Source organism: Pogoniulus pusillus, chromosome 6, assembly GCF_015220805.1.
Source record: "Pogoniulus pusillus isolate bPogPus1 chromosome 6, bPogPus1.pri, whole genome shotgun sequence".
Taxonomy (NCBI): Eukaryota; Metazoa; Chordata; class Aves; order Piciformes; family Lybiidae; genus Pogoniulus; species Pogoniulus pusillus.
In genome coordinates this window covers 43,429,277-43,454,843 of record NC_087269.1, presented here as the reverse complement: position 1 = coordinate 43,454,843, position 25,567 = coordinate 43,429,277, and the positions used below count along the sequence as shown (strand labels likewise).

The window sequence follows — 25,567 nt, the reverse complement described above, 5'->3', positions numbered from 1 at the left end:
CAACTGCACTTGGGAACAGGCTGTCTCACTCCTGGGTGAGTTTATAGTTTCATAGTAAATAACCCAGAAGGCACTCTTGGATCATCTTGATCATCACAGGCTAGTGAAGCAGATATTTACAGTATATACAGTTATAGACAGAAATATACAAGTTAAAATGTAATACAGAAACACAACAGCCCTCCCGGAAACCTGAGTCCCCAGGAAGAGCTCCCAACCACCCTTCCACCTTCTCCCACCCCTCTCTCCCTTACCCCAGATCTTTCCCTTTATTCAAGGAAAGTTTGGAGGGTTGGCCACGGGATGAGGAAGCAGATGAATTAGTCACACAGATGGCAGGTTAGGTTAGAGAGAGAAGTTCAGCCCAAAGCCCAAACAGAGAGTGACTCTGTTATCTGTGTTTATGTTCTTGTTCTTGTACATCTCAGCAAGCCTATGAGTGAAGTAGACATCACCATTGTTTCCTTTTCACAGCCTGTTATCTAATTCTTCTCACCAAAACATTCTAGCTGGCTTCAAACTAGCACAATGACAAGGATAAAAAGGGGCTTAAATGAGCAAAATGCTGTGCCCTGAAAGAAAATCACTTGTGTGGTGCCACTAAAGTGAAATATTTTGTATATAAACCTGAGGAGTTATTTAAACAATTAAAAAAATTCCTATTGGTGGCCTTCAGTTACAGAAGTAATCAATTTAGCTACCATAATGCAGTGTCTAATGTGATATGAAGTTGATATTCTATGACTGCTGCGTTATACATAATGCAGCTGAATTTTACCTGGGAGTATATTAAAGAAAATTAGCTCTTACATGGTACATTTTGATGCATTTGCAGTTCGATGGAGAAAGGTGATCTTATTGAGCATCTTCATAAGTTAACATGTACTGGAGAGAGGATACTTGCATAATTTGGAGCCTGATATCTCTTGGGTAAACTTATTGTAATGAATTTCATTGAAAATATACCAAAGATTGGAATAACTTCATGTAGCAATTAGGTCATGGAATTCAGAGGTCTTTTGGGCTTTGTGGATGCACAAAGCAAGTAATTAATGTAAAGGACAATATTGAATTCCTGCTTAAAGTTACATATCCTGTTGTGCAGAGAGCTGGGTCTTGGAAAGGTGTATGCCATGGGGCAGGGAAGAAAAGCAGGCTATATCCCAGCATTCTTTAGGCAGTTGTCTGACCTTGGAGTCTTGTCCTAGGTTAAGTCTGAACTTAAAGTTGACAAACTTGTATTAAGCTCAGACCTTTGTAACATAGGTCAGAATTTCAAATACCTACTATCAACTTGAGAAATGAGAGTGGTGCCCTTTCTGCCTAGTTTCCCAAATCTCTGATACATTGTGCTTGAACCACGAAGGCATTTCAGGCTTCAGTGTAATCATGTGTACAACAGCTGTAGCACAGAACACAAAGGCATAGGCCTAAAGTAATCTTGCTGGGGAGGATTCCCATACTGCCAGGGAAAGATAATCAATGATGTGACTTCTTCTGGAGGGCAAGTAGTGTGGCAGAGCACAGAATTAACCTTGGGAGAGTGGAGTAATGACAGATGGCTCTATTGTCCACAGCCCTGGACTTCAGATACTACTTTCACTGGTTTAGTTCCAAGCCCTTGCCTTTCCTGACTGTCAGTGCTATCTGTATTTGGGATTGGCTGATCTCTGCAAAGGGCTAACATGTAACAATCTGAATTATGAAAAAAAAATCTGGGTATCTGATGAGACTTCTGGCACTGTAAATCATCTCTACACCAGTGCAGTCCCAATCACTTTACTTACAGATACGTGACTGATAGTACAAGCCATTTTTTTTTCTTCATTAATTGGTTTGTAGCTCATCAACATTTAATTTTTTTCAGATAAAGTTTTAGTCTATTTAATTCCTATGTTGCCATATAGACCTCAAGTTTATTCTCTCTTCTTTTTTTTAATAATTATTATGGCAATGCCTTGTTAAAAAATCAGCCTTGAGCCAGAGAAAATAAGCACACAAAGCCAGTCCACACTCCAAAATACTTCATACTCTGATTTACAGATACTAACCCCATGTGGAAAATAAGGTCTGGAAAAGTATACCCTCATTCTTGTTCTATGTGATGCTATGTAGTGGAATAGCAGCTTCAGGGGAATGATCATTCTGATCCAGTTTTAGGCTGCGATGTTGAGGAGCTCATTTTAGCCCTTAGAGGGAGCCATAGACTTTACTATGGAAACGGAGGAAAACCTGGGAGGGTTTTGTTCCATCCATCTGTGACAGAAGAGGTGGGGAGGGTTTGGTTCTCAAATTGTTTGGTGTTTGTTTTTTTCTTTCTTCCTAGTTTTTAGTTGACAGTAGTGTGTAAGTCAGACACAAGACTGGCTTGTTGTGGTGAGTGCCTTAATTTATTTGCTTTTCTAATGATAGATTTGTGCAGTTTAGAAAGCCTCCAACAGATGTGAATTTTACCTCTCCCCTTTCACATTTTCAACCCCCTACTACACCATTCAGTTCCAGATTCCACTGTTCTTTTGTTGCTGACACGGCAGGTCTTGAAAAATTCAGGTTTTATACGCTGCCTCCTCTTAAAAAAAGGAAACAGAAACCCACAAATCACCAAAATTTAAGGTGATGGAGTTCATAGGCCAGAAGACATACAATTGTCACATTTTCTGTTTGCTTATTTTTAGCTGTGTTACCTTCTTTAAGGAGAGAGGCAGATTCCACTCTCTTTCCCTACAATATGTAGGTTATAGCAGAATATATTTATGTAAATGATATGGCTAAAGTAGGTTATATGGCTGTGTAGTAAAATCCAAATGAAGATGCTGTTCTGCTGGCTCAGCGTTGCTGCTGAGCTGTTCAGCTCAGGGAATGGAGGATGTGCATGCTTGCAGGAAAATGGACGAGGAGATTTGCAGTCCTTGGCCAATTAAGCACTCCCTCTTTTCTTAAAAATGGAATAGAGAGTTCTTCTATGCCTTTTCCTCTCCCTCCCCCTTCCCCACCAGATGAATTCCAGTGGCAGTGCTGAAGACACCAGAGATGGGATAGAGTGTGTCTTGTCCCAGAAGATACTGTTAGAGATCAAAAGAAACTCCAGACTTAGGTTTTAAATAGCTCTGAGCTCCTTTAAAAGACAGATACTAATTACAGCCTCAAGTTCTGTGGCAGTTATAAGGTAGTGACTGCCAACAAAGAGCTGTGTTAACAGTAATCTTTTATGTATAGGCTGTTGAGATGTGATGTTTTCCTGTAAAAATTTCCCCTTCGTTTAGACTGTTGAACTAGGAATAGCCTGGATGAGCAATGGAGAGGTCATTATCCTTCTAAACTATTCAAAATACTTCCAGGAAAACAATCTGGGAAGATGACAAATGAGCCCAGTAAAGAAGTGGGCAGTCTTTCTTCAAAGTTCCCTGCCCTTCTGAGTCATTGATTTGTCAATATCTTAATCTTGTGTGGGGAAAGGAAGGGAAGAGAGGGAATTTTGCAGTGTAAAGCTTTATTTTGTGTTTTGTCCAACTTCTCTTCTGTTCCACTGCCTTCTGACTCTAGCTTGGCTGGAACTGCAAAGCTCATCCATCACAAAATATGAACTAATCACAGAAGTGGCAAGAGGTTTGAAAATATGTTGGTGTTTCTTCATGGTTGACTCAGGTTTTTCCAAATCTTCTGAGAAATCAAGCTTTTCATTTGGAATATTTATGGAAAGGGGTCTCCTAGGTTAAAAACGTCTTGAATTTGCATAGGATACTGATGGGAGCATTGTACCTACATCTTTATTGATGATCTGGACGAGGGGTTTGAGTCCATCATCAGTAAGTTTGCAGATGACACCAAGCTAGGAGCAGGTGTGGATCTGTTGGAAGGTAGCAGAGGGACCTGGACAGGCTGGATGGGTGGGCAGAGGCCAATGGGATGAGACTGAAGAAGGCCAAGTGTAGGGTTCTGCACTTTGGCCACAACAACCCCAAGCAGCACTACAGGCTGGGGACAGAGTGGCTGAGAGCAGCCAGGAAGAAAGGGACTTGGGGGTACTGGTAGATAGTAGCTGAAGATGAGCCAGTAGTGTGCCCAGGTGGCCAAGAGAGCCAATGGCATCCTGGCCTGCATCAGGAACAGTGTGGCCAGTAGGAAAAGGGAGGTTATTCTGCCCCTGTAGTCAACACTGGTCAGGCCACACCTTGACTGCTGTGTCCAGTTCTGGGCCCCTCAATTCAAGAGAGATATTGAGGTGCTGGAACATGTCCAGAGAAGGGTAACAAGGCTGGTGAGGGGCCTGGAACACAAACCCTGTGAGGAGAGGCTGAGGGAGCTGGGGGTGTGCAGCCTGGAGAAGAGGAGGCTCAGGGGGGACCTCATTGTTGTCTACAACTACCTGAAGGGAGGCTGTAGCCAGGTGGGGCTTGCTGTCTTCTCCCAGGCAACCAGCAATAAAACAAGGGGACACAGTCTCAAGTTGTGCTGGGGGAAGTCTAGGCTGGATGTTAGGAGGAAGTTGTTGTCAGAGAGAGTGATTGGCATTGGAATGGGCTGCCCAGGGAGGTGGTGGAGGCACCATCCCTGGAGGTGTTCAAGAAAAGACTGCATGGGGCGCTTAGTGACTGGCTAGGGCTGGGTGCTAGGTTGGAGTGGATGATCTTGGAGGTCTCTTCCAACCTGGTTGATTCTATGATTCTACAGACAACAGGTTTGCTGAGGTAGCCAAGGGAGAAGCAGCTTTTTTATCTGTCTTCAATGAATTACATGACCAAGGTTCTCTATACCTTAAAATCATATATTAGTTAGGGAAAGGAAGGAACTGATCAGAATGCTTGATACTCCACATTGATCCTCTTGGATTTTCTACCCCATTGTCTTGGTTCTAATTTAAATTCCCAGAGACTCAAATATATTTGATAGAACCAATAACAATTTTATAGAGTGCCCTTCCCTCTTCCCCCTTCTTTCCCAAAAGAAAGGAATTAGATGTAGAGAGAGGAAAAGGTAAGCACACCCAAATAAATAATCTCACTCTGATTTGGAAGTTAAAAAGAAGAAAAGTTTAACAATAAATTAAAAGGTATCTGAGGTGGGGAAGTTACAAAGGTATAGGGAAGGGAAAAACAAATACAAAATGTGGACATACAACCAGATTTTGATGGTAATGGGTTTGTCCACCTCGTGGGTGATGGCCACGTGGTAAGAACCAGGAACAGGATGGTGATGCTGGTAAGCAGGGAGCAAGAACAGGAATTCCCCCTGCTTTTATAGACCTTTAGACAGGAAGGGGGAATGGGTTAACCATGAATCACCTGGTGGTGTTCAGACCCACCCCTGGGGAGGGGTCAAGATCACCTAGGGTCAGGTTCAAGGTCACTTCCCCTGGAGGGTTAACCCTGAACACGCATAAAGAAACAAAAGTCTTAAATCAAACTTAGCTCCCAGTGAAAGCAAAGAGGGAGTTGATGAAGAACCACCCCTAGGTGAGAGTCTGAAGACAAAATATTGTGAGGCTTTTTTTTTGTATCTTAGAGAAGAAACCAGTGACAGACTTTGTTATGTCTTTCTCATTCTATTCGATGTTGTCTTTTGTCAGAGTATTTACCTATCTTCCTTATTTCCCTTTACATTTCCACTTTTTTCCTGTCCCTGCTGCAACCCAAAGAAGGAAAACCTACAATAGAGGAAGTTGATTGCATTCATTGCTGTGATTAGGTAACAATTCCACATGTGAATGGAAATAATAGAAGCTCCCACACAGATTAATCCATTTGATCACTTAGTTACCATTTAAAAATATTTTTTGTGTGAATAATCTTCAGGAGTTGATTGTTTGTGAAGTATTAAACTAATCTTCTTGCTTTTTGTTGTGGGTTTGCTCATTGTCTGAAAATGTGTTGATATTCTGTCTTTTATCTTGTATGTCCATCCTGAGCTACTTCAGCAGCTAAATGCAGTTCAGAAGTTATTTTCTCAACATGCTTACATGCACATAAGCCTTGATGAAGAGCTTGTTCTTTGCACTGTGGTAGCTTCTGATCAGGATTTGATTTCTGTTCTGTGAAGTCAAGTAAAATAAAATAAGAAAGATGACAAATGGGTAGAACAGCAAAACTGCTTGCCCTGAAGCCTTTGCAAAGGCGAGTCTTTTTCAATTAGTGCCAAGATGTGCAGCCACAGCTCTGGTATAATTGAATAAAAACAGCAAAAACAAGCCCCCTAGGCTCTCCTTGTTCTATACCTGACCAAGTGAAATACAAAAATGAAGCAGTAACAAAGTCTTCCTTACCCAAAGTTGTTTTTCTGAACTGTGTGTCTTTTAGATAAATATATATATGTGTGTGTGTGTGTGTATATGCACATACAGTTTTATTTTAGAAGACAAAATCTACACATAAAAGAGATCCTGAACTGCAGAATATCATGCATGGGAACTGAACTCTGTAAAGGCCAAACATGATGAATTCTGAAATTTTCAGCTGAAGGCATTATTCAAGTATAATATTTGGATTCATGCTTCTAGGTGATGCAGCATCTTCCCTTGAATTTTAGTTTAGATCAGATGTATTTTCTGCCTAAATTAAGGTGACAGGTTTTTGCATACCTCAAAAGAATGTTACAGGAATAGATGCATTAGCAGTATAAGTTTTTATATATAAGGACCTTGGAAGTCATTAAGAGTTAGACAAATACATATCTATAAAGCAGGTTTCTTGTAAGGAAATGCAGATCTGCTTTTGCTCTTCATTCTTGTGTAACCTTCCTACTGTGTCCAGTTCTGGGCCCCTCAATTCAAGAGAGATGCTGAGGTGCTGGAATGTGTCCAGAGAAGGGTAACAAGGCTGGTGAGGGGCCTGGAGCACAAACCCTATGAGGAGAGGCTGAGGGAGCTGAGGGTGTTTAGCCTGGAGAAGAGGAGGCTCAGGGGGGACCTCATTGCTGTCTACAACTATCTGAAGGGAGGTTGTAGCCAGGTGGGGTTGGTCTCTTCTACCAGGCAAGCAGCAACAGAACAAGGGGACACAGTCTCAAGTTGTGCTGGGGGAAGTCTAGGCTGGATGTTAGAAGGGAGTTCTTCACAGAGAGAGTGATTGGCATTGGAATGGGCTGCCCAGGGAGGTGGTGGAGTCAGTGTCCCTAGGGGTGTTCAAGAGGAGACTGGATGAGGCATCTAGTGCCATGGTCTAGTTGACTGGCTAGGGCTGGGTGCTAGGTTGGAGTGGATGACCTTGGAGGTCTCTTCCAACCTGGTTGATTCTATGTCTCAGTCTGCAAATGTGACCCATGTTTTGTTATGAATCCTTGGGTCTCCTTAGAAGATATGCCCCTTACAACAAAATATCACTGCTCCCCAGAGAAACTGATTCCCTGCCCAGAGAAAGCTGACTCTGGAATCCAGAGGGTTTGTTTTCTTAGTGGTTTTTTTTGTGTTTGTGTAGGTTGTTTTGTCCTTTTTAATATACAAAAGTAAGTGGCTGTTGGTCCTGGTGCTGAAATAATACTATTTTACTGATTTTGGTAAAACTGTTGCAGACTAAAAAGCCACAGTTTACTTAAAGAGCAATATTATAACTTACTCCATTCACAAAGTGAAAAACTAATTCATGGCAGAACTTGTGTAGTCCATACAAACTGCTGAGAACTTAATATTCTTTAATATTAATTTGCCATTCATAAAGATAGCTAGATTCTTGTGGGGTTTATTGCATCTGCTTTTAATTTTAGAGGTGTTTTAATCAGCTTGTCTGCATGACAATATTTGTCAACACCGGGTAAATGGAACCCCTAATATGACCTAACCTGTTGAGACCAGCTAACAGGCTAGACTGGGAAATAATATGCAAACTCCTTTCTCCTCTCTTATCAGAAGAGATCAGTTCCCAAAGTGACATAGATATTGTTGGTGTAGGTGATACCTTTAGCCATGACATCACTTTAAACCCCTGGGCAACACTTACACCCTTGGGAGTGCATTGGCTGCTGAAGTGAACTACTTGAGCTGAAAGCCTGAGACTTTCTCTACGTTGAATTTCTTCCTGCTTAAGAGAGCAAAGCTGATGGGTTTATTCGAGAATACCTTATTTTTACCAGCTTGCAGTCAGGAGCACTGAAGAGGCTTTTTCTTCCTCCTGGCCTTTTTTTTTTTTTTCCCTCACCTATTCCTCCCCCTTCCTTTCACTTGACACCAGCCTCTACCTTGGGAGGATGAGATAAGCAGAAAACTGTCGGTGTAAGAGACCAGGAGCAGAATATGCCTGCCCAAACAGGGCCAAAGATAGAATTAAACCTCTTCTGTGCAGGCAGGTGTGGGAGAGTGCCTGTGCTGCAGGTTGCTTTCTGTAGTGCCATCAGTGGGTCACTGTAGTGAGTATAATTGGAAGCAGGCTTATCTGTTTGAGGGTTTGTTTTTTTTGGAGTCATCATGCTGCAGCAAATTTTGCGTGATATGTATATTGACCCTGAGCTCCTGGCAGAGCTGAATGAAGAGCAAAAGCAGATCTTGTTCTACAAAATGAGGGAAGAGCAGCTGAGGCGCTGGAAGGAGAGGGAAGAAAAAGCACGAATGGAAGAGGCAGTGCTGAGAAAGACAGCAAGGTGCAAACAAAGTAAGATTTTTGACCTTCTATACTTCAGCATTGGGAATGGGGGGAATGCAACTGATTATGGTGCAGCATGCAACTGGAAGAGATTATGAGTTGGGGCCACAGGCAAAAAGACAGTCTCAGGCAGCAAAAGCACCATTTTGTACCTTGCCTTTCAAGCACAGTTCTTTCTTCAGGGTAATAATTTAGTGTGGGAGTAAGTGGAATGATTTTGAAGTGTCTCTCCCAGTCAGGAGCCACTCTTACTCTCAGTGGTAACAGATGGACCATGGCCAAGTCTCTACTGCAATCCTAAGGATTTTTTTTCCCACCTATCATCCTTACTTCTACCACTCAGCCATGCAAAAGGCAGTCTTGCCTGTGCTGTTGAGGTTTCCTGACTTGGCATTAAATGTTACCACATGGCTGGAGTAGAGATAAATTCATTAATTTGATAGTCTGCAGGGTAGATGTTAAAATCTATTAAATTTCTAATAATTTAAGGTAGCTGATTTTGACAAAGTGCTTTAATAACTATGTGACTCTTCAGTCAGTGTTTAAGGTATTGTTCAGCTTAACACATGCAGGGTAGAAAGCTTTGCTCTGAGCACCTCAGTACAGATCATTTATGGGATTCAACTGGCAGACTTCTTAAAATATTTGAAGCCTCTGAACCTTACAAAGAGCCCATTAGATAGTTAACAATTCAAAGACTATTATTAAAGAACTGTGTTTCAAAGCAAAGCTAATTGCCAAGACTTGCTTGAAGCAAAGTGTTTCATGAAGTGACTGTAAGTTTTAGCAGTAGCTTTAGAATGAGGGAGGAAAGTTCAGAACATCTTGATCAGCTGCAATAGGAGTTTAAGATGTCCACTCACAGATGGCAGGCAGGGTGGATGTTAGAAAACCTAGTTTTGTTTAATTTCTTTTTTTTTGCCTGTTAACATTTTTGCTATGAATGGTGCTCTCCTGAGAGAGATAGTGTCAAAAGAGCTTCTCCCATCCAGCACAAAAACCTTGTTCATTTTGATTGATTTGTATTTGAGAAAAATTAAAAATGCAGTTCAGGTCCACTGACCAAAACAACATTATATCATTGAGATAAGAATCTGTGTTATGCTCATTCTTTCAGGAAGACAGATGCCTAAAAATCTAACTGCAGAAATATTTATATGGTGGTTTGTCACAGTGTTGACACCTAAATTTCCATATATAAATTATACATTAAACCTGTTCAGCTTCCTACTACAGGAGACCTCTTTCTAGATAATTAATTTTCTGATTTATAAAGAGTAAGAGACAGGAGAGCAGCAGAGTAGTCTATAGATTATATTTACTTGGACAAAAGTATTCCCAAATACACATGGAGTTAAATGTCACAATAGCACATTTCTGTTTTACCTTCTTAAATTGCCAATTTAAAGCATTGCTAAGGTTTGACTTTTGGCCAGTGTCAAAAACTTTGTTTCCTTCAGAACTATACTAATGAACTGTTTAGGGGTTTATTTGTTTGGTTTGTTTTTTAAGAGGATGCACTTGGAACTAGATTTGCAAAGTAGGCATTAGGTTCCACTGAAAGTAGATTTTGAATTCCATCAGCTGATGTGAGCCAGATCTATAAAAAATCATTTCTGTCTTTCAGGCATGGTGGTCATTAGCTATACAAATACTTATGGCTGTTGTCTACTGTATGGTTCCATAATATGATGGTAAATATACTCATAGAGCCTATTTCTTGGTTAAAAAAACCCAAGCAAGCACACCCAAAAAGGCTGAAGTAGTCAACCAGAACTGATTGCACAAGCACAAGCCCTACGAGGAGAGGCTGAGGGAACTGGGATTGGTTAGCCTGGAGAAGAGGAGGCTCAGGGGTGACCTTATTGCTGTCTACAACTACCTGAGGGGTGGCTGTGGCCAGGAGGAGGTTGCTCTCTTCTCTCAGGTGGCCAGCACCAGAATGAGAGGACACAGCCTCAAGCTACACCAGGGGAGATTTAGGCTGGAGGTGAGGAGAAAGTTCTTCCCTGAGAGAGTCATTGGACACTGGAATGGGCTGCCCGGGGAGGTGGTGGAGTCGACGTCCCTGGGGCTGTTCAAGGCAGGATTGGACGTGGCACTTGGTGCCATGGTCTAGTCTTGAGCTCTGTGGTAAAGGGTTGGACTTGATGATCTGTGAGGTCTCTTCCAACCCTGTTGATACTGTGATAAGATAGGAATTGCTGCACAATAATTTTGCTTGACTCAAAGGGTCAGAGTGGATGATTGTAATAATGATTTCTTATCTTAAAATCTGTAATTTCAGTTATTTGTTTTGTCTTCATAAACCACATTTGACAAATGCTTTATTTTACCTTGAAGCTGCTTAGTTTTCAGTTTCCATTGACTAACTGAATTTTCCATGTTATTCCTCTCCTACACAGCACAGAATATGGAGTGTTTTTATTCCTGTTTAAAATTAGTGGCTGCCAGGAAATTTAGAGCCAGTACAATTACAAGTTCTTTGTTCTTTGGAAACTGAGGGATTTGAGCAGTTTCATCTACAAGGTTTTGGGCTTGAATCCCTGATGCATTACACAGGTCTGTATGTTCATGCTATTTAGTTGAAGCCAAGAATTACTCTGGCTCTTTGCAGCCTGAAATGTAGAAGAAAACAGAGCTGAGACCTCAGTGTGTATAATGCTGTGCCTAGTTTCTGAAATTTAGAATCATAGAATCAACCAGGTTGGAAGACACCTCCAAGATCATCCAGTCCAACCTAGCACCCAGCCCTAGGCAGTCAACTAGACCATTTAGTCATTGACAGAAAAATCTGTGTGTTGTTGGTAGAGAATATCTGCATAAAATAACTTTTTTCCTAGCTTAATCTGATTTCCTGTTATACCTTTCAAATCCTTCTGTTTCCCTCAGTTTGAATATTTGCATATGTATCTCACCTCTGGATTAGGATAGGGTGAGATAGAATAAAATTAATTAGTGAAAATGGGTAGTTCTTTAGTTAAAAATACTCCAGAAAGTGCTCAGGCTTGATCTGGAATCCTGAAAATATGTGCAATTCTCCATCAGTCTAAGAGCTTACATGTAATGATGTATGTGAACCCAGTAACATAGCAGGAGGAGTGGAATTTCCAAAACAGAACAGTGATTAAGAATCAAATACTGATTATTCTACAGTGACTTGAGGATGAAGCATTCCTGTGCAAGGTTTAGATGTGTTGTCTTACAGAAACCACACATGCAGAGTTGAGGAGGAAGCAGCCAAACAGAGAGGGATCTGGGGGTGCTGATTGATACCCGCCTGAACATGAGCCAGCAGTGTGCCCAGGTGGCCAAGAGAGCCAGTGGCATCCTGGCCTGCATCAGGAATGGTGTGGTCAGCAGGAGCAGGGAGGTCATTCTGCCCCTGTACTCTGCACTGGTTAGACCACACCTTGAGTACTGTGTTCAGTTCTGGGCCCCCCAGTTTAGGAGGGACACTGAGATGCTTGAGCGTGTCCAGAGAAGGGCGACGAGGCTGGTGAGAGGCCTTGAGCACAGCCCTACGAGGAGAGGCTGAGGGAGCTGGGATTGGTTAGCCTGGAGAAGAGGAGGCTCAGGGGTGACCTTATTGCTGTCTACACCTCCCTGAGGGGTGGTTGTGGCCAGGAGGAGGTTGCTGTCTTCTCTCAGGTGGCCAGCAGCAGAACGAGAGGACACAGCCTCAGGCTGCGCCAGGGGAGATTTAGGCTGGAGGTGAGGAGAAAGTTCTTCACTGAGAGAGTCATTGGACACTGGAATGGGCTGCCTGGGGAGGTGGTGGAGTCGCCGTCCCTGGAGCTGTTCAAGGCAGGATTGGACGTGGCACTTGGTGCCATGGTCTGGCCTTGAGCTCTGTGGTAAAGGGTTGGACTTGATGATCTGTGAGGTCTCTTCCAACCCTGATGATACTGTGATACTGTGAAAGTGGCATATGCAGCTCAGTTTGGCCTTGTGGTGGAGTTAAAGTCATCAAGAAGTTTAGAGATTGCTCATAAGCATGATCATCTTTTATCAACTTAGAAACTAACTAGCAAAGGACCAAATCTGGACACAGATTTTCCATAAATATCCTATCTAAAGACATCTATCTTCAGAAAACAAAAGCAAGTGAAATTGTGAAATAAGGCATATGTTGTTGAGAGCATTTAGCAAGCCAAACAGTGTAACAATCTCTGTGTAATTATTTGTGATTTCTATTGTGCCTGCTTTTACATCTACATTGACTTCTTGTGCCTTGAAGAAAGGTTAAAACCGAGATTTGTATCAGAATGGATCAATGTAAAAGAAATTATTTCACTTTAGAGATGAATGAAATGTTTTCAGGTCATTCAGAAGTTTGAATTCCCTTTTTAGAAAAGCACAAATGGATGTCTAGAAGGAAATATTTCCTTGGTAAGATGTTGAATGAACTCTTCCCATGTTTTTGCTGTTTGTACCTAGCCTATACTTGTACCTTGCCAAAAATTGTACTAGAATTTGACTATTCATTTGGCTTCTCCCAAACCTTTAGCATTTAGTGAACTTATCCAAGATAAAAAAATGTTTTGTAGCTTTAATTAAATCGTGACTGCTGGTTTGTACTGAAATAGCTTCATGCATGAGCTGAATTCTTGGAGGTCTGTCTCCAGTTCATTTAGAAATTACTCCTGGATGGATCTTTCAGAAACATATTTTCATTGTACTAAAGCAAATTACCTTTCCTTACTGCGCTAAAATCACTAAGGGAAGTCTCCTGAAAATGTAAAGATCCCTTTGGGATTTGTGGAGAGCTGGCTGACAGGCAGCTTTGCAGTCTATATAGAACCTTATTTATTTGATTAGGCAGAAGCCCTTTAACCAGTGTAGCTGAGTTGGGAACAAGTGAAATAACTCTGTCAACTTGTATTTTGACTCAGATGCAGTATCCATAGCTATCAGTATATGCAAAATAAGATTGCAAAACTTATTGAGCATAAGGCAGCTGAAGGGCAGCCATGTGTGAGAGGAGTCAATGGCATCCTGGCCTGGATCAGGAACAGTGGGGCCAGTAGGACAGGAGAGGTTATTCTTCCCCTGTACTCAGCACTGGTCAGGCCACACCTTGTGTACTGTGTCCAGTTCTGGGCTCCTCAATTCAAGAGAGATGCTGAGGTGCTGGAACCTGTCCAGAGAAGGGCAACAAAGCTGGTGAGGGGCCTGGAGGAGAGGCTGAGGGAGCTGGGGTTGTTTAGCCTGGAAAAGAGGAGGCTCAGGGGGGACCTCATTGCTGTCTACAACTACCTGAAGGGAGGTTGTAGCCAGGTGGGGGTTGGTCTCTTCTGCCAGGCAATCAGCAACAGAACAAGGGGACACAGTCTCAAGTTGTGCCAGGGGAAGTCTAGGCTGGATGTTAGGAGCAAGTTGTTGGCAGAGAGAGTGATTAGCATTGGAATGGGCTGCCCAGGGAGGTGGTGGAACACTGGAGGTGTTCAAGAAAAGCCTGGATGAGGCACTCAGTGCCATAGTCTAGTTGACTGGCTAGGTCTGGGTGCTAGGTTGGCCTGGATGATCTTGGAGGTCTCTTCCAACCTGGTTGATTCTGTGATTCCACAATGCAACACTGGTCTGCTGCTGCTTGTTCTGACATTTATTCATTGTGAACTACAGCTCATGATGTTCAGATGGGCTGTTTGTAAACACTGTTATTTACCTATCCTTAATAAGAGTAGCTGTGAGAGAATTAGGTAACTGCAGGTGGGGAAAATAATTTCTTTATCTAAATGGAATTCATTAGAAACTCATTAGGGAACAGAAAAAGCTGTTTGGGAGTGAGTGTTTTAAACATCTATATGAATGGATAGCTGAAGTGTCAGATGTGAAGGGCAGTGAATGGGCATGTTTCAGTGTGTATATGAAGGGTGAGGTTGTGTATATACAGGGACATTGCTTTCTGTGGTTTTGAACTCAGAAATATGTTCCTGCTTAAACACCCTGGCAACTTTAGCTAGGATTTTATCTCATACAGAGACGTATTCCTGGCAGTTTTCATTGTGTCTCTATCATTAGATATAGGTCTAACTAGAGACATTAGACTTGGATATTACTGATGGTTTTTGCTGTATGTGGTCTCAAATTGCATAGGGCCCTGACATTTGCTTCCAGCTCAGATGCAACTGAAAAGCTAACAGGAGAGTGTTAGTGGGTATGTTAGAATAAGTTTTATTAGGGGCCTGAGCCAACTGATTTGAAATGATGGGAAGACTTTTACTGCAACATTCACCACATGTATAGCAGCTTGTGATATGATGCCCTTTTGCTAAAGTACTGTATACCTTAGGGCAAGAACGCAGCTGCTCAGAGCTCATACTCAGTGTGGCTGTGTTCTGAGGTGTAGTTAAACAGCAGCTTTTGAACTGTTCACTTCTCCAAACCTGGGGCTAGAAAAAGACTTCCAATTTGTGTATGACCTAAATATGTACCAGATGGAACAAATCCAATGGGACTTCTCTGCTCTCCTAGGATTAGCTGTAAGTCTGTGCTTTTTAGTCTTTTATCTGCCCTGCAGCTGACTCCTGTTTTGCAGAAAAGTGACAGCAGAATATTGCAGGCTATCTGGGCCTTACTACAACTGGAGGTTTCTCTTGCATGCAATGTGATCCTCAGCACTCCTGTTGTCTGGCATCAGCTGCTTTCTGAGACAGGCTTCTGGGTTAATTGAACCACTGGCATGGAGATCTTTCCTGTGTTTCTCTGCAGCATTGTTCCTCAGCCTATCTGGACACAGTAGTGTTAGATGGACTTTTCTGATGCTCTGGTAGTGATATGAGGTTGTGACTGCAAGCTCATGAATACTTGATATGGAAAGAGAGCAGTACTGCAGCCAGCGAGAGAACTGGGATTTGTCTATGCTGATACAAGACCTTCCTTATTTTGCCAGTTTTCAGTGTGACTAAAACATTCAAAAACAAGGACACCAGGTTTTGATAGCAGGATTTAGAAGACATGGGAAAACTCAATGTATGTGACTCGGCAGAGGATTTAGCCAGACAGTGAGGATGGTTTATTAAGCTTCAAGTCTCCCTGTGTGTTGTGGTGCTAGAAAATCTTGCTGTATCGTTACAGTTCTCCCTGCTTCTATGATCCTGATAAAAGGAGTCAGTGCAAACCTGCCATTCTCCATTTAGTGTAGAAAAGTCTGGTGCAGAAAGGGTCTGTAGTTTTCTGTCTGTTCTGTGACAGGGAACCCTTATCCTTCTGCTTTGAGTTTCTAGCAGACCCTGAAGTAGCCACGCAGACTTGTTGCTTATTCTCCAGCAACAGGAAAACCTAGATACTTTGTGATAGCTCTGCCTGAGAAAACAAGCTCTGTATATGGCTTCTATTGTTTATCCCACACAGTGGGATCAGAATTAATAGTGTTATGCTCTTAATTCTTTTTATGAGGAAAAGAAAAATGAAATTGATTATACTGATATAAATCATTTTGCCTCCTCCTACTTTGATCTGATGTGCACTTACATTTTTACACTGTTTACAGGATCATTAGAATGAACAGACATTCTACACTTGAGTTAGGGCAATGTCTACAACTGTGAGATCTGTCACCACTCAGTTGCAAGTGGGCAAGTCACAAAATAGCTATGTGTAAGAGTACCCTGACTGGGGAACCAAGAAAATAACTGGGACGTACTAGATAGAGACCACATATGTAATATTTTATTTCTGTGCTTCTTTTTTTTTGCTTCTTTCTTCCCTCCCTCTCTTTTTTATCTTCTCTTTTTCCCTTCTGTTTCTTGTCCTTTTTTTTTAAAAAAAACCCTCCTTTTCTATTTTTCCTGTTTCTCCTTCCTCCCTCTCTTCTTTTCCCCTCTTTTTTATTTTTTTTGTTTCTTTTTCTTCCTTTTTGCTTTTTCTCTTCCCTCCCTTCCCCCATTTTTCTTCCTTCCCCCTCTCTCTTGCCTGCTCTTCCTTCCCCCCTCTCTTGTCTGCTCTTCCTTCCCCCCTCTCTTGTCTGCTCTTCCTTCCCCCCTCTCTTGTCTGCTCTTCCTTCCCCCCTCTCTTGTCTGCTCTTCCTTCCCCCCTCTCTTGTCTGCTCTTCCTTCCCCCCTCTCTTGCCTGCTCTTCCTTCCCCCCTCTCTCTTGTCTTTTTGGTTTACACTATGCAACCCTATATACACATAGTATGTATATATGCAAATCCACTTACCTTTGAGTGCTTTGTACAATTCTTTTTGCTACATTTGTTAATTACCATAGTCCTATTTGAATAACTGCTTCTTCCCATAATGTTTGCTTTCTTGCAGTCACTCATCCTTTATTTGATTCTGCAGGGGTATATTGCAGCATAATTATTTCCATGGTAACAGGCTGTAATTCCATAAACAGAAGATTGAGTTGGTTATACGATCAGGAAGCAGCTGGAGTGCCATGAAGGTTGATATTTTATTTTTTCTTCAGCAGTGCTTATTGATAATTAATGTAAATCATCTGAATCTCTTTGTTCCTGCAAATCTTCCTTTAAATAGAAAGGCACACAACACAGTGTTGAAATTGGAAGGTGTTTAAATGTACTGTTGTGACAGTACTTCAAATTCAGAGTTTTTTCCCCTTTTTTGAGAACTGAAGTGCATGGGATTTTTTGGAAGACCTGGGTTCATGGTCCTATGACTATTGCAGACAACAGAATTAATTACAGCAGATCTTCAATTTACTGTCAGATTATGTTATTTTCAGTACTTCCATAATTTAGCACCCCATCATTCTATATATATTTTAATGCATTTACCACAGTTAATGTTTTGGAGAAGTGCATTCTGTCATTTGAACATTCCCTCAGAAACTTTCACAGTAATTTCAGAGGTTTTCTCCTTTAGCAGTGAAATGGTGTGTGTTTGTGATTTTGAATAAAAAGGAAATACAATTAAATGAAATACTTGTACTGGGTAAGTTCAAGGGACTGAGAACAGCCTAAAGCTCACATTCCCATTTTCATCCTAATCAATGTGCTTCTAATGTATGTCCTGCAGCTAATGAAACTCTGAACCTCCTCTACCCTGCAGACTATCAGAATTCAAGCTTCTACATTAAAGAAATGATAAAAAAATTACTTGGATAAGCCAGAGGTGAAATCTCATGTAAAGTAGAATTGTGCTTAGATGAAAGTATACCAGAGATCTGAATGCCAGAAGGAAGACACACACACAACCCCCAACACAAACAAACCCAAAGAACCCAAACCAAAAAACACACAACTCTACAACCCCACCAAAATGCATAAGCTACAGTTTGTCTCTGACAGACTGAAGCCCATCAGTCTAATCAGCTTGCTGTAAGCAGCAAATGCTTGTGCAGTCTATTTCAAATGCAGAATGAATTTCAGAGGTGTTTTTCTAGTACAGAGAGACAAGAAAAGGGTATTTTTCTGCAGGAAGAGTCTAAGAATGGTTGCATGACCCAAAAACTTGCCCATGAGTGAGGAAGGAGGGTAAATTGCCCATGTAGAGATCTGTTGCTTCCAAGCAGGAGAATAATCTTGGGAAGCCCAACCTCGGGGAAACAAGACTTGTCACAGAAATAGCAGAAAGTCTTAGCAGCCTTTGAATGCTGGTCCCTTTTCCTGAATGGTAAATCAGTGATCTTCTAATTTTCTGAGTTTACACTTGACACAGCCTGCAATAGGCCCTGTGACACAGGGGCAGTAGGGTTACCTAGCACATTCATTCTGCTTGACTAAGCTGGCAGGCTGTGGCCTAGAGACAGTACAGATGTGACACTTGGCACCAAATAAGACCTCTAATGGTCCTTAGGTTAGTTAACTTGTAAACTCTGGAGATAGATCACAAACGGGAATCACTGGAGATGCTGTAACATGAAGTGGTACAAAGTGATAACAAATAAGCTTGGAGGAAGGAAGATGTCTCCAGCAGTGTTCCTTTACTGTTATTTTAAAGTGTCTTTAATTAGAAGCATGCATGAAAATTAAGCTAGATAGAACCCAAATCCACACCCACACACACAAAGAAACCCCCACCCCTAAAAGGCAAACCCCATAAAACCCTCAAACCCCACCTCTAGTTCTTGTCCTCTGTCCCAGTTAGCAGAGGCAGTGCAAGGCCCAGCTCTCTGTTGTGTAGCTTCATGTGTTTAAACCTTTAATCACAATGTGGCAGTTTGAGTTGACTGGAATTGAAGTCTGATTTAGTCCAAACATTGCCTGCAGCCAGGATTCCCCTTCCTCTGCACCTTTGTTCTCCTGCAGCTCTGGCAGTGTTTGTATGTTCTGGTAGCCTTTAGCAAGGTCAGTAATGATAACAGGCCTACACTAAGGACTTCCTAAGGGCAGCACAGAGGCAAAGAACAGCCTGTGGTCCCATATAGCACAACACAGTTGCACTCTTTTGTATGTGAAATGAGCAGTGCTGCTGGTAGAGACTAATAATCCTTACATGCAAGAGCCCCGAGTTTACTACTGCTCACCAGGGAACTATTTCATACTTCTATTGCTGTTATGGAATTGGCTGCATAAATACTAACAATACAAAATGTGAATTTTTCTTACTTTTGATTGTGTATATTTATATGTGCAAGTATGTTACTGTTGATCCAGGCTGTAGGTCTCCAGAAAAGTTTTTACTGCGTTCCATTCGTACTGCAAGTTTGAGATACCTGCTTTTGCATTTGTGTGGAGTAAGGAGTAATAGCCAGAAACCAATTTACTGTTCTTAAAGCAGCATAGATGTAGATTTAGAGGAACTCTGTGGGAGATCCTAATTCATGGGGGAGGGTAGAGGTGAAAGGAACTCCAAAAATTAGCATTGTCTCCCTGTAAATTATTTAGTATGTTTTCCTGCTAAAGCAGTGTTTGTTTCTGAAACATTTTGATATCTGTTTTCTAGTCCAGACTGACTTTGATGTCCACTACTTCCTAATGAGAATTCTTTGCAGCCTGCCACAGTCTCTCCAGGAAGAGTATCTTTGTGGTCAAGGCGCAAGACCACAACAGACAAAGCCCCAGGGATTAATTTTTTACTTCCTGATTCTGCATTCGGTTTTCTGACTGGGCTCAGAAGCCTGCTTTGAACAGCAAATGTGAGATTTGCATGCCACTTTCACACCTAGATTTCAAATTTGTGTAGTTAGGGCTTGTCTCTTCCTTTTAGATTCAGTTGCTTTTTTCCTCCTCTCCGTTACTGTTTCACTTGGACATAAAGTATGCTAACAAAGTATCTTGTTTTGCATGAGAATCTAGTGCATGAGAGCGACATCTTAAATCAGAAGTCATTTCATTATCATCTGCTTTCTATAGCAGCAAATCTCTGCTCACATATCAGACAACAGTAGTTTCACCTGGGGTCTTGCAATTGGTTCCACAGTTTCTAAGTGCAAGCTCAATATCATTACCCTAGAAGAGCTGACAGTCACCACTGTGAACACAGTTCTGCAGGCTGCAAAGACTTTTTTGCATGGCAGGAATTCAGGTTTTACACTGCCAGATTTTCTCCCTGAGCTGCTTATTTTTTCTCCCTGCACTCTCGTTTCTGAATGTTGTTCTGTGCTAAGACACTGTGAAGTTCCATGATAGACTGTACAGTCATTTCAAAGTAGAAAGGGTGGTTGGTATTGGTGCCATGGTCTAGCCTTGAGCTCTGTGGTAAAGGGTTGGACTCGATGATCTATGAGGGCTCTTCCAACCTTGGTGATACTGTGATACAAATAAGATGCTTGCTTCTTCTAAAGAAAAATCAGACTGAAGTGATCATATGTGATCAAGCTGAAAGTACTTGAACATCATACATGTGGAAGCCTGTCTGTTTAAAGATGAAGCTTAAAATTGCCAGGTTGTTTGATACTGCTATTAGCTTTTGACTTGACATATGGCTATGTGCACAGTAGCATACTGTACTGTAGTACAGTAGTTGGCACTGAACTAGCACTATGTTACACTGATGTTTTCAAGAGAGTTTATACATCTACAGTCTATAATAGATTTATATGAATGTTTTAAAGGGAAGAAAGTGAATAATTTCTCAAGATGTCTATAAATCATTTGTTTTGTTGGGCTGGATAGTAATGGATAATTTGTGCTGCTGAGAAATATTAATAATTCTTTAACACAGCAAACCTGGAAATAAGCAAATGCAATTTTTGTCAGCTTACCCAAAAAGGATTTTTAAATTCTATTTTTATCTGATAAGTTCATAAATGATCAGTAGGGAAGTTGTTTCAAAACACTAGAAACGTTTGGTAACTATCAGTTGTGATACAAATAATATGAAGCATGCTGTTTAGAAGGTGTTCTTTAAAGTATGTGCTGGTTTGAGGCTAATTGGAATATTTTAATGAGGAAAATTAGGTTATAGGCTGTGAAAAGAAAACAATGGTGATGTCTACTTCACTCATGGGCTTACTGAGATGTATAAAAACAAGAACACAAACATAAATAAGACAGTGTGTGTGTCTCTGCCTCTCAGAGTCTGTGTTTCTCCCTGGGCTGCTTCTGTGTCCTAATCCTTCTGCTTCTAATGCCCCTTGCTGATCCTCCAAACTTACCTTGCATGTAGGGCAAACTCTGGGATAAGGTAGACAGATAGAAAGAAGGTGAAAGGGTGATTGGGAGCCCTTCCTGGGGACTCTGATTTCTGGGAGGGGTGCTGTGTTTCTGTATTACTTTTAACTTGTATATTTCTGTATGTAGCTGTATATATTGGTAATACTTTGTAAATACCTGCTTGTATATTGCACTAAGCTGTAAATATAAAGCTTCATTCCTTAACTTCCAGCTGGCCAATTCTAGTCTGGGTGATTCCATAAGTGTGTGTGTGGGAGAACTCCCAAACCATCACAAAGTACTAAGCAGTGGGAAACAAATCGGATATCCAAAATCCTTCCAGGAAAGAGGACATGGGCAGATTTTAAAACAAAAGCTGCCATGGGCTATGTGGGGTCAGTACTCCTGGGAAATTGTTCCACACTTCTCAAGAAAACTTTACTATGAAATCCAGTAGGTGAAAACCTTGCGGGCAAGTGCTGATGTGGCCAGTCAGTTCTTGGCAGGTGGTGTTCAAGTGCTGTGTTCAAAGAAACCCAACATAGAACCAACCAGGTTGGAAGAGACCTCCAAGATCATCCAGGCCAACCTATCCCCCAGCCCTAGCCAGTCAACTAGACCATGGCACTAAGTGCCTCATCCAGGCTTTGCTTGAACACCTCCAGGGACGGTCACTCCACCACCTCCCTGGGCAGCCCATTCCAATGCCAGTCACTCTCTCTGGCAACAACTTCCTCCTAACATCCAGCCTAGACCTCCCCTGGCACAACCTGAGACTGTGTCACCTTGTTCTGTTACTGGTTGCCTGGCAGAAGAGACCAACCCCCACCTGGCTACAACCTTCCTTGAGGTACTTGTAGACACTAGTGAGGTCTACCCTGAGCCTCCTCTTCTCCAGGCTGCACACCCCCAGCTCCCTCATCCTCTCCTCATAGGGTTTGTGTTCCAGGCCTTTCACCAGCTTTGTTGTGCTGACAGGAACACAGAAATATACATAAATAAAATATACTCATGTTCATAACCTGAGCTGTAATCTGACAGACTGTGGAAGAGCAAATGCTTTTCAGAGTTATTGAAGGAAAAGATCATTAGCTTAGATTTCCACACCCCCATTGAAGGAAGTGTTATTAGGCTAACCCTTGGTATTCATATAAATCACATTTTCAGATTTGATCTAGAATATTAACTCTCACTGAGAGGTCTGATGTGTTTGTTGCCTTCAGTTTGCGCTGTCAACACTTGGGAGTGTGGGTTAATACTGGCACTGCCTGCTGCCAACAGCCCCACTTCATTATACCCTGCAGTTTCCTCTTGTCAATTTGGGATGCCAGAAAAACATTACTGATTATGCGTTGGGAAACTTAATCTGGTAAAATGGATACTGTCCTATTGCAGAACAACAGGTAGTTGAAGGTGATAGTACCTAAGTTGATGCTAGTAGAGAAAGAGGTAGAAAGATGGGAGCAACTTGAATGCTCAGATGGGAACAGGTTTCTTTTACCTCTTATGGGGACCTCAGAGAAAAACTACCTAAGAAAATGGCAAATGAGTGATGCCTTTTATAATTGCAGTGATGCACAATTTACTAACCTTAATATTTGGGTAAGAGAAATCTCTTGTACTGTGTGAGGCAAGCTACTCACAGCCTCCATGGGTTTTTAGTTCACATTCTTGTCTGTCTTGGCAATAATCAAATTGTGGAGTGTCCTTTTGTGAAGAACAATTTCAACAAATTCACAAGACATGAAACATAGAATCATAGAATCAACCAGTTTGGAAGAGACCTCCAAGATCATCCAGTCCAACCTAGCACCCAGCCCTAGCCAGTCAACTAGACCATGGTCCCAAGTGCTTCATCCAGGCTTTGCTTGAACACCTCCAGGGATGGTGACTCCACCACCTCCCTGGGCAGCCCATTCCAATGCCAATCACCCTCTCTGGCAAGAACTTCCTCCTAACATCCAGCGTATACTTTCCCTGGCACAACTTGAGACTGTATCCCCTTGTTCTACTGCTGGGTGCCTGGGAGAAGAGAAATGGACACATAAGAAGCATTTCTACTAATTCCTTATTATGAACCTCTGAAATGCATAAAATATCTAGGAGTTATTCATTAAAAAGCAGAAGAAAAAGGTCAAACCATGGTAAGGTGAGTAGTTTATATGATACTTCAAATGTATTCAGATGGAATCTAATCTAGTACCCATTGTAGTCAGCAGTTGGTTCTTGAGGATGAAAGTTCACCAGATGTAGTCTGTTCTGTAAGTAGCACTCAGTCTTGTCTTAGTGTTTTTGAAATCCCTCTGTCATCACAGTAACCATAGATTTTTGCACTGTGTCATTCCTGAAAACTGAACCAGTAACTTAATCCCTTTCAATTGCCTGCCTGAACAGAAAAGCAGTGTTGAGTGGTGTGCTTTGAGTATGCAGGCTTTCTGAAACTTCTTAGCAGTGGGGGCAGAAATTAATGGGTTTTTTGCAGGTATTCTGATGGAGTCTTTTTATGCTCAGCACTCAAAGTTATCTGTGTGCTGAAGCATTGCTGGTCACATAATGTCACTAGTTGTTGTTACTCCATTTCTTTTTCCATTCACTTGATTCATCCCTTGCTGAATTAAGCAAGAAAATGAATAACATAACACCTAAATTGTGGCAAATGCATGTCAGAACAGACAATGCTTCATTTTTTTGTGGGACAGTGAGCCTTTAATCATTGTGTGATCTGGGATGTACAAACCTACGTACCCACATGGTATATCTGTCAAATCTGAAGGCTTCACCCATCCTCTTAGTAATGTTTTATCATGAACTGTAAATTGCACATGGTTTCCAAATTGCAGATTTCTCATCTTTTGACCTGTGTTTAAGTAAGAATTTGAGCCTTATTTGTATTTTTGTTTTGTTCTTGGTGGCTGTTGTAGGTAATGGCAAACATGTGCAGTGGCTACGTGGGAAGGATGGTGAGGTCTGGGTCTGGGTTATGGGAGAAGCCCCAGGTGACAAGCCCTATGAACAGATATCAGAGGAGCTAATAGCAGAGCGAGCCAGGCAACAAGCACAGAAGGAAGCAGAAGAACTATGGTGAGGATTTAAGAATCTGAATTCGGGGTCCACTTGGCATAATGGGAGACATGGCCTTGTAAAAAGGCAGCAGGTAATGGTGGGTAAAACTGGTAAGTATGTTTTGTGAACATTTGCTTTCACTTGTTTTGGCATTTTTTTCAGCACATAAAAATACATAATTTAATTTCTATTGAATACTGAAAAGCAAAAGCCATCTTTCTTGAAAATAAGTGAAGCAAACACTTTTTTCTTATGGGGAATTCTGCTAAACCATTGACCAGTTTATAAATCAGTAAAAATGGAACAATCTGGTTTATGATGATTAAATTAGAAATGTTTGTTGTATCACATATCTATACCCTGGATGGAGATTTGGTGCATGAAATATTTTTATTTGCATATTGCTTTATTAATTTTTATCCCAGCAATTCAGAGACTGCTTACAGAAATTGCCATGCTGGCATTTTCAGCAGGGCTTCTTCTAGATTTGAGAGAGATGAAAAAGTGTTTTGATGCTTGATATTCTTAGAAAATAGGACACCTGCCTCATGTACTTCCTTTTGTAGTGCAGCACTGAAGTGACAGCTTTAATAGCATTCTGTTATTCCTTTTTAAGTGAGGTTCTTCTTGTTTACAGTGATTACATATCTAAGAAGAAATTAAAAGCTTCAGCTTGTGCTCTGTGTTCCTTTTTTTATTGTCAGTACTAGCAAACAATCTAAAGTAAGAATTCAGCAGACATTTGCATTGATATCTAAGAGACAATAAATCCCCAGTCATGCTTTGTTAGACTGAGGAAAACAACCCAACAAACAAGAAAGCCCAAAAAGCAATTTTTTCAGCCAAGGTAGGAAAAAAGATAAGGTCTGACTCAGAAACAGTCAAGAAGTACTTCTCTAATTTAGAAGGTGTTATTTTAATTAGTTGTTTATCAAAAATTGTAAATGCCTGCTTTCTGCTTATTTTCCTCATACCTGATTTGTGGTGGACCTCTCACTAAATACATTGGGATTCTTGTGTATATTCATAGAGTCTTAAAAATAATCAATGTCTTAAATGATTTTTCCATGAATTCTTTTCTGAAGGAGACAGAAAGAAGCTGAAATTACAAAGAAATTCCGAGATGCTATGGCTCAAGAAAAAGCCAGAATAGTAGCAGAGAAATGGAAAATAGAAATAGAAGATCGGAAAGCTGCCAAATTGGAGGAGGAAAAAATTCAGGAGGAACTCAAGGTTTGCATGCATGAGTTTTGCTTTTTTTTTTTTTGATAGTGGTTTTATATGGAGTCAAAGTTCTTGCCTTAAGTTTGTCTATTAATAAGCTTTAAAAAACAGAGTTGTATTTTTTTTTTCATTCTAGAATGTACAAATAGCTGCATGGTGTTCACCAGAGCAGCTGGGTGAGTGGTGCAAAAAAATTACATATCTCATT

At 41.3% G+C, this 25,567-nt stretch overlaps 1 protein-coding gene across 4 annotated transcripts in view; it reads left to right on the top strand.

Moving 5' to 3' along the window:
• SH2D4B (SH2 domain containing 4B) overlaps window positions 1–25,567 on the top strand; it is a 117,348-nt gene that overhangs the window by 42,740 nt on the left and 49,041 nt on the right. For 2 of the 4 annotated variants that reach the window (XM_064145395.1, XM_064145394.1), the window contains exons 1-3: window positions 8,393–8,576; window positions 23,994–24,153; window positions 25,221–25,368. In XM_064145395.1, coding sequence (XP_064001465.1) covers window positions 8,393–8,576; window positions 23,994–24,153; window positions 25,221–25,368 — 492 coding nt within the window. Of the gene's footprint in view, window positions 1–8,392; window positions 8,577–23,993; window positions 24,154–25,220; window positions 25,369–25,567 lie in introns of those variants that run through there. The other 2 variants (XM_064145397.1, XM_064145396.1) reach the window with 1 other exon arrangement.